This window comes from Coenobita brevimanus, chromosome 9 (assembly GCF_032717465.1).
Source record: "Coenobita brevimanus isolate Jiangsu-jjx chromosome 9, ASM3271746v2, whole genome shotgun sequence".
Lineage (NCBI taxonomy): Eukaryota > Metazoa > Arthropoda > Malacostraca > Decapoda > Coenobitidae > Coenobita > Coenobita brevimanus.
In genome coordinates this window covers 1,957,501-1,967,500 of record NC_136962.1, presented here as the reverse complement: position 1 = coordinate 1,967,500, position 10,000 = coordinate 1,957,501, and the positions used below count along the sequence as shown (strand labels likewise).

At 42.9% G+C, this 10,000-nt stretch overlaps 1 protein-coding gene across 1 annotated transcript in view; it reads right to left on the bottom strand.

Moving 5' to 3' along the window:
- Nadsyn (NAD synthetase) overlaps positions 1-10,000 on the bottom strand; it is a 31,275-nt gene that overhangs the window by 12,044 nt on the left and 9,231 nt on the right. Inside the window, exons 6-10 of the mRNA XM_080280106.1 lie at positions 7,250-7,395; positions 5,139-5,299; positions 3,235-3,431; positions 1,618-1,869; positions 794-954 (exon numbers count right to left, since the gene is read on the bottom strand). Coding sequence (XP_080136232.1) covers positions 794-954; positions 1,618-1,869; positions 3,235-3,431; positions 5,139-5,299; positions 7,250-7,395 — 917 coding nt within the window. The remainder of the gene's footprint in view (positions 1-793; positions 955-1,617; positions 1,870-3,234; positions 3,432-5,138; positions 5,300-7,249; positions 7,396-10,000) is intronic.

Here is a 10,000-nt window from a genome sequence, read left to right as displayed (position 1 = left end):
TGTGTGTGAGGGAGTGTGTGTGTGTTTCTATCTATCTGCTTATCTATCTTTATGTCTATATATGTAAGGATGTATATATTCACTCTCTCTCTCTCATTCTCTCCCTCTCCCTCTCTCAGTAATTGCCGAGACTGTAACTGGAGGTAATGGTAGTAAGTTGCCAGCAAGGAGGGCTAATCTTGATACAACCAAAAACTTCTTCACTTCCTCTGTTGTAAGCCAATGGAATAAACTCCCTGGGAATGTGATTGAGAGTGGTGCCATAAATATGTTTAAAAAGAGACTGGACATGTATCTCGACGAAATTGCTATCGTTTAGTTAGCATGGAGCAATTATTGTATATTCGCGTCTGCATTCATGTGACTATTAGACACAGACAATATTTTAGAATATATATAATAGATAAACATTCTATTCATCTTCTGATTAAAAACAAAAATATTGCATGCATAGAGTAAGTATGTGGCTGTATGCCCAAATATTCCTTTTGCATATTATTCTACTTTCTGCCGATCCTATAAAATTCCTTCAGGTGGTTCATTCCTGCAAGGTATTACTTCCTCTCTTGTTTCCTGTACGGCAAATACCGGAGGGTCTGGAGGGTGGGGGAGAGAGCCTTCTGCTGTGCTATCCTTTTCTCCTGCTCCTATGCACTATATTAGGATTCAGGCCGGACCACCTCGTAGGGACCGTAAGGTCTGTGTGGTCTGTGTATCTATGTAACTCTATGTAACTCTCTCTCTCTCTCCTTCTCTCCCTCTCTCTCTCTCTCTCTCTCTCTCTCTCTCTCACCTGCCGATCTGCTGGGCCAAGAGTTTCGCCCTGGCCTTCGTCTCCTGCGATGAGTTCTCCGAGGCCATGTAAACAGTGTGGAAGAGCCGACCGCAGAGTTCTCGACGATCTCTAGGAATGTATTCGGCCTGTGATACGATCCTGCGCACATCTTCTAACACCTGGGAGTACATGAAGTATTTTTATTATTATTATTATTATTATTATTATTATTGCTGCTACTACTATTACTACTACTACTACTGCTATTGTTGTTATTATTATTATTGTTATTATTATTATTGTTATTATTATTATTATTATTATTATTATTATTATTCTACTGCTATTATTATTATTATTATTACTATTATTACTACTACTACAACCACAATTACCACAACCACCACACACCTTCTCCTCTCCATTCGCCACAGCCTCAATGACCAAATTATTATTATTATTATTATTATTATACTATTATTACTATTACTGTTATCATTTCTACTATTATTATTATTATTATTATTACTACTACTACTACTACTACTACTACCACCACTACTACCACCACCACAACCACCACACACCTCCTCTCCACTTGCCACAGCCTTCACCACCAAATTATTATTATTACTATTATTATTATTATTATTATTATTATTATTGCCACTACTACTATTATTACTACTACTACTGCTACTGTTGTTGTTGTTATTATTATTATTATTATTATTATTATTATTACTACTACTACTACTACTATTATTCTTATTATTATTATTATTATTATTATTACTATTATTACTACTACTACTACCACAGCCAGCACAACCACCACACACCTTCTCCTCTCCATTCGCCACAGCCTTCACCACCAAATCGCACATTGAGTAAACGATGGCAGCCGTTGAGGACGAATCGACGCCCCCAGAGAGAGGCAGGAGGAACCCGCCCTGGCCCGACCGGCGTAGGTAGTCCCACAGCCAGCACGCGGGCCCATACGTGATCTCCTCCTCTGGGGTCGGCAGGTTGAAGTCAATCGGAGAGCACGAGGGGAGGAATAGCTCATCGGAGGTCGACACTGAGAAATTGACCTGTTGTGGATATATGCCATGTTAGTTTGCTGTCCATCTAGCTGTCTATCTATCTATCTATCTATCTGTCCTCTCTCTCCCCCCCTTCTCTCATGTGTTAATTTTCTATCTATCTATCTATCCATCTATCTACTCTCCCCCCTTCTCTCATGTGTTAATTTTCTATCTATCTATCTATCCATCTATCTACTCTCCCCCCTTCTCTCATGTGTTAATTTTCTATCTATCTATCTATCCATATATTTTCTCTTCCCCCTTCTCTCTCTCTCTCTCTCTCTATCTATCTATCTATCTTCTCTCTCTCTCTCTCTATCTATCTATCTTCTCTCCCCCCTTCTCTCTTTCTCTTTATCTATCTCTATCTATCTATCTAGAGGGAAGAAAAAATATATATTTCTCTCTTTCTTTCTTTCTTTGTGTCTGTCTATCTTTCTATTTCCCTTTTCATCTCTCTCTCTCTCTCCCTCTTCTATCTTTCCATTTCTCTGTCCATCCTTCAGTCTTCTCTCTCTCTCTACCTCTCTCCACTCATATCTTTCTGTCTGTCTGTCTGTCTTTCCATCTCTCTCTCTCTTTCTCTCTCTCTCCCTCTCTACACTCATATCTTTCTGTCTGTCTGTCTGTCTTTCCATCTCTCTCTCTCTCTCTCTCTCTATCTCTCTCTCTCTACACTCCTATCTTTCTGTCTGTCTGTCTGTCTTTCCATCTCTCTCTCTCTCTCTCTCTCTCTCTCTCTACTCTCGTATCTTTCTGTCTGTCTGTCTGTCTTTCCATCTCTCTCTCTCTCTCCCTCTCTCTACACTCACATCTTTCTGTCTGTCTGTCTGTCTTTCCATCTCTCTCTCTCTCTCTCTCTCTCTCTCTCTCTACACTCACATCTTTCTGTCTGTCTGTCTGTCTATCCAACTCTCTCTCTCTCTCTCTCTCTCTCTACACTCCTATCTTTCTGTCTGTCTGTCTGTCTTTCCATCTCTCTCTCTCTCTCTCTTTCTCTCTCTCTCTCTCTCCACTCCTATCTTTCTGTCTGTCTGTCTGTCTTTCCATCTCTCTCTCTCTCTCTCTCTCTCTCTACACTCCTATCTTTCTGTCTGTCTGTCTGTCTTTCCATCTCTCTCTCTCTCTCTCTCTCTCTCTCCACTCCTATCTTTCTGTCTGTCTGTCTGTCTATCCAACTCTCTCTCTCTCTCTCTCTACACTCCTATCTTTCTGTCTCTCTGTCTGTCTGTCTCTCTCTCTCTCTCTCTCTCTCTACACTCCTATCTTTCTGTCTGTCTGTCTGTCTTTCCATCTCTCTCTCTCTACACTCATATCCATTACTCTGTCTATCTTTCTATTTCTCTCTCTCTCTCTCCCTCTCTCCCTCACCTGCACACGTGGGTAGGCACTGCTATGAGCCGCACGTAGACACCTACTCCTGATTAGGGTTCGGTAACTGCGAACATCGTCAAGATCGATCGTCGCCACAACAACTTCCACTTCCGAGAGGCTGTACAGGGTTGCCCGGGCCACTATGCAGCCGTTCAAGCCAATCATGGAGTCTCCGGAGAAGTAAACGCGATCCCCTGGTGGAGGGGTAGACCGAGGATGAGGTGGAGGGATGAGGATTGAGAGACTGACTAGGAAAGTGTGTGAGTGTGGTGGAGGGGTAGACTGAGGATGAGATGGAGGGATATTGAGTGAGGTGGAGGGATGGAGTGCATGAAGGATGAGAGACTGACTAGGAGAGTGTGAGTGAGTGTGGTGGAGGGGGAGACCAAAGATGAGATGGAGATGGAATATGATTATTTTTATTATTATTATTATTATTATTTATATTATTATTATTATTATTATTATCATTATTATTATTATTACTATTATTATTACCTATCTATCTATCTATCTATCAATCTATCTATTCATCCATCTATCTGTCTATCTATCTATCTTCTTGTGAATATCTATCCATCTATATATCTTCCTTTATATACAGAGTATATATATCTATATATATATATATATATATATATATATCCATCATCCAATCCTGTGTTGCCCCATGAGGAGCGTAGGAGGCCGGGGCTAGGCAAGTTGATGCTGACATTTAAGATGAGAGTGACCAGCCTCACTCATCCCTGAGTGGCATTACATGAGCAATAAACCCCAACCACCCCTTGGATATAAACCTGCACCGGCTCAATCCAATTGGAGCGCCTTGATTACCCACTAAACCACCAGGCGCCATAATTTGGTGTTATGGTTACCACCCAGCGTAGCAAATGGTTTCCTGGTGTACAGGAAACCATTTGGCTTGTCACTCAGTGTAGAGTCACCCACAGGCAGAAGGAAGAGGAAAGAATGAAGGAAAGAAAGACAGAAGAGGGAGTGTAGAGTCACCCACAGGCAGAAGGAAGAGGAAAGAATGAAGGAAAGAAAGACAGAAGAGGGAGTGTAAAGTCACCCACAGGCAGAAGGAAGAGGAAAGAATGAAGGAAAGAAAGACAGAAGAGGGAGTGTAAAGTCACCCACAGGCAGAAGGAAGAGGAAAGAATGAAGGAAAGAAAGACAGAAGAGGGAGTGTAAAGTCACCCACAGGCAGAAGGAAGAGGAAAGAATGAAGGAAAGAAAGACAGAAGAGGGAGTGTAAAGTCACCCACAGGCAGAAGGAAGAGGAAAGAATGAAGGAAAGAAAGACAGAAGAGGGAGTGTAAAGTCATCCACAGGCAGAAGGAAGAGGAAAGAATGAAGGAAAGAAAGACAGAAGAGGGAGTGTAAAGTCACCCACAGGCAGAAGGAAGAGGAAAGAATGAAGGAAAGAAAGACAGAAGAGGGAGTGTAAAGTCACCCACAGGCAGAAGGAAGAGGAAAGAATGAAGGAAAGAAAGACAGAAGAGGGAGTGTAAAGTCACCCACAGGCAGAAGGAAGAGGAAAGAATGAAGGAAAGAAAGACAGAAGAGGGAGTGTAAAGTCACCCACAGGCAGAAGGAAGAGGAAAGAATGAAGGAAAGAAAGACAGAAGAGGGAGTGTAAAGTCACCCACAGGCAGAAGGAAGAGGAAAGAATGAAGGAAAGAAAGACAGAAGAGGATGGAAGGAAAGAAGGATGGAGGAAAGGAAAGGGCAGACACCTGAGAGCAGCACTACATCGAGTAAGTGGATGGTGAGCGCCCCCACCTATCACAATATATATACTGTATATAATTACCCACTGTTTCAACTTCACTACCTACCTATGTACCTATCCATCTATCTATCTATCCATCTATCTATCTATCTATCTATCTACTCACCATCGCAGCCCCTGAGGTTGGCAAACAGATAGCATCCACCGGAGCGCGCAGTGGCTGACACAACAAGGTCTCTGGTGACATGGCCCTTCCGGATCTCCGTGTACGACCCTGATCCGTTTACGAAGATCTCCACCCCATCCAGACCCATCGCAATGTGAGAGCTGGAATAAACGATAAATAAATAAATAGCAGGGTAAGCATTCCTCAACATGTCACCACTTTGGCACTAACACCCACCGTCCATATTGAATACATGCTAGGACTGTCTCATTCAGGGGGTATTTTTACATGTCACCACTTTGGCACTAACACCCACCGTCCATATAGAATACATGCTAGGGCTGTCTCAAACAGGACTGGTGTATTGGTATTAGCGGGGGTATTTTTACACGTCACCACTTCGGCACTAACACCCACCGTCCATATTGAATACATGCTAGGGCTGTCTCATACAGGACTGGTGTAGTGGTATTAGCGGGGGTATTTTTACATGTCACCACTTTGGCACTAACACCAACCGTCCATACTGAATACATGCTAGGGCTGTCTCATACAGGACTGGTGTAGTGGTATTAGCGGGGGTATTTTTACATGTCACCACTTTGGCACTAACACCAACCGTCCATACTGAATACATGCTAGGGCTGTCTCATACAGGACTGGTGTAGTGGTAGTAGCGGGGGTATTTTTACATGTCACCACTTTGGCTACAACACCCACCGTCCATACTGAATACATGCTAGGGCTGTCTCATACAGGACTGGTGTATTGGTATTAGCGGGGGAATTTTTACATGTCACCACTTTGGCACTAACACCCACCGTCCATACTGAATACATGCTAGGGCTGTCTCATACAGGACTGGTGTATTGGTATTAGCGGGGGTATTTTTACATGTCACCACTTTGGCACTAACACCCACCGTCCATACTGAATACATGCTAGGGCTGTCTCATACAGGACTGGTGTATTGGTATTAGCGGGGGTATTTTTTACATGTCACCACTTTGGCACTAACACCCACCGTCCATACTGAATATGTGCTAGGGCTGTCTCATACAGGACTGGTGTATTGGTATTAGCGGGGGTATTTTTACATGTCACCACTTTGGCACTAACACCCACCGTCCATACTGAATACATGCTAGGGCTGTCTCATACAGGACTGGTGTATTGGTATTAGCGGGGGTATTTTTACATGTCACCACTTTGGCACTAACACCCACCGTCCATATTGAATACATGCTAGGGCTGTCTCATACAGGACTGGTGTATTGGTATTAGCGGGGGTATTTTTACATGTCACCACTTTGGCACTAACACCCACCGTCCATATTGAATACACGCTAGGGCTGTCTCATACAGGACTGGTGTATTGGTATTAGCGGAGGTATTTTTACATGTCACCACTTTGGCACTAACACCCACCGTCCATACTGAATACATGCTAGGGCTGTCACATACAGGACTGGTGTAGTGGTATTAGCGGGGGTATTTTTACATGTCACCACTTTGGCACTAACACCCACCGTCCATACTGAATACATGCTAGGGCTGTCTCATATAGGACTGGTGTATCAAGAACAAAAATGATGATAAGAACTAAAACAATGATAACAACAACAATAACAATGCTAACGATGCTAATTATGGCACTAACGATGCTAGTGATGATGCTAATGATGCTATATATGGTGCTAACGATGCTAATGAAGCTAACGATGATGCTAACGATGCTAGAGATGGTGCTAACGATGATAACAAAGCTAACGATGGTGCTAATGATGATAATTATGGCACTAATGACACTAACGATGGTGCTAATGATGATAACAAAGCTAATGATGATGCTAATGATGCTAATGATGGCACTAACGATGATAACAAAGCTAACAATGCTAATGATGGCACTAACGATGCTAATGATGATAACAAAGCTAACGATGATGCTAACGATGCTAATTACGGCACTAACGACACTAACGATGATAACAAAGCTAACGATGGTGTTAACGATGCTAATGATGGCACTAACGATGCTAACGATGGCACTAACGACGCTAACGATGGCACTAACGACACTAACGATCATAACAAGGTCGTTGGCTCACCTCTCAGGGTTCCACAGCTCCTCACAGATCTCATAGCCAATACAGGTCTCTCTCGTGGCAATTACAGCATCACCGAACGGAACTGTCAATTGCCCTGTTATCTTGGCGATCGTTTGAGGTAGGTAATGATCCTCCACCGAACGAGGCTGTTTGAGAGTGAAGTAATTAGGCTCGGCAGTTTCATCAGTCAAGGAAGCCCCTTAACACCTTTTCTTATGTGATTTATTTTGTTACACCTTACTCTCTTCTTCTGTGTTACATAATTCATTCCAATATCACCTAACACCTTTTCCTAAGTGATTTATTTTGTTTATTATGCCTTACTGTCCTCTTCTGTGTTATATAAATCCTTCCTATTATCACCAAAGCTCCCTAAGACCTTTTTGTAAGTGATTTATTTTGTTGCATCTTACTCTCTTATTCTGTGCTCTATAAATCCTTCCAATATTGCCTAACACCTTTACTTATGTGATTTATTTTGTTTATTACACCTTACTGAGCTTTTCGTTAGTGATTCATTTTGTTGCATTTTACTCTCTTCTTTTGTGTTATAAAAATGCTTCCAGTACCACCTAACACCTCTGCATAAGTGATTTATTACCACTACTACTACTACTACGACCACTACTGCTACTACTGTTATTACTACTTTTACTACTACAACTACTTTTTTTAAGTCACCTCCATCCATTGGTGAATTATATAGTGAAGATCTGCCCCCATCTTGCTACTACAGTTGACATTTGGAGTTGTAATGTGAAGGTTAACACTAACCCTTATATTACTACTACTACTACTACAACAACGACTACTACTACTGACCAACCATCTACAGTACTATTACTACTACTACTACTACTACTACCACCACTACAACAACAACAACAACAACAACTACTACTACTACTACCACTACCACCTCCATCCATTGGTGAATTATATAGTGCAGCTCAGCCCCCACCTTGCTACTACAGTTGACATTTGGAGTTGTAATGTGAAGGTTAACACTAACCCTCTTATTACTACTACTACTACTACAACAACTACTACTACTACTACCACCACCACTACAACAACAACAACAACTACTACTACTACCACCACCACTACAACAACAACAACAACAACAACTGCTACTACCACCACCTGCATCCATTGGTGAATTATATAGTGAAGATCTGCCCCCACCTTGCTACTACAGTTGACATTTGGAGTTGTAATGTGAAGGTTAACACTAACCCTTATATTACAATCCATTGGCCCCAAGCACTACTACTACTACTACTACCACCACTACAACAACAACTACTACTACTACCACCACTACAACAACAACTACTACTACTACCACCACTACAACAACAACAACAACTACTACTACTACTACTACCACCACCTCCATCCATTGGTGAATTATATAGTGAAGATCAAAACCAACCTTGCTAATACAGTTGACATTTGTAGTTGTAATGTGAAGGTTAACACTAACCCTTATATTACAATGCGTTGGCCCCAAGCACGCCAACGGCTGTGGTGACCAACCATCTACTATTACTATTACTATTACTATTATTATTTTATATTTATTGATAGTACAGTGTAAATAAAGACATTAAACTATTGGAGTCGCTGGTCTATGTGACTCTCGACCACCGTAGCTTCGTAATCCATACCCGCCAGAGAGACAGGCCTGAGGGCTGATGATCTTGTGCCTCTGAGACATAGCAGAGCAGACCTCACGAGGGAGAATGACAGTCCACATCTCATCCAGGCCATAACAGAACTCTGCGGTTGACGTTTCTTCTCAGAAAGAACCTCTGCCAGTCTCGAATAGAATCTCACTGCCTCTGGACCCATCCCACCTGATGTCGTGAACACAAGGGCAGTGAATCCACCGTGGTGCACATGTTGGATCCTTTCTTGATAATTTCTGTTATTTTCTTGCTCATTCCTCTTGTGTGCAGCTTCGAGACACAGTTCACGATGACATGCTGCCATGGGATCAAATATCCTGATGTCGAAGAACGCCCTCTGCCCACGTGTCCAGAAACTGACATCCACTCTGGCATCATTTGATGTGTTTGCTGTTCTGTGGGTGAAGTGCTGGCCGTCCAGGGGTGGCACAGCTGGCTCATGCTGTTCTGTGGGTGAAGTGCTCGCCGTCCAGGGGTGGCACAGCAGGCTCAGTCGTGACATCATGGCATATTTCCTGCAGCATTTTGGCAGTGAGGTTGCGTACTTCATCGTGTCGGATGCAAACAAAGCCTCCCTTCTTGCATACCATTGCATGGTTTGCATCAAAGGCAGTGCCACAGGCACAGTGTTGAGGTAGGTTCTGTATTGGCCACCCATATCTCAAGGCTGTGGCGGCAATAAATTCTTGTTTGTTGAAGTGGAAGCCTTTGGCCTTGAGAGGCAGGGTTGTGAGCCAGTTCGATGCCCCAACCTCCTGTGCAATTCCAACTCTTCTGCACTGGTCTGGTGTTAGATATTCCATTATGTGCTGCAGCTGGTGCTGTGGTCTGGTGTTAGATGTTCCATTATGTGCTGCAGCTGGTGCACTGGTCTGGTGTTAGATGTTCCATTATGTGCTGCAGCTGGTGCACTGGTCTGGTGTTAGATGTTCCATTATGTGCTGCAGCTGGTGCTATGGTCTGGTGTTAGATGTTCCATTATGTGCTGCAGCTGGTGCACTGGTCTGGTGTTAGATGTTCCATTATGTGCTGCAGCTGGTGCACTGGTCTGGTGTTA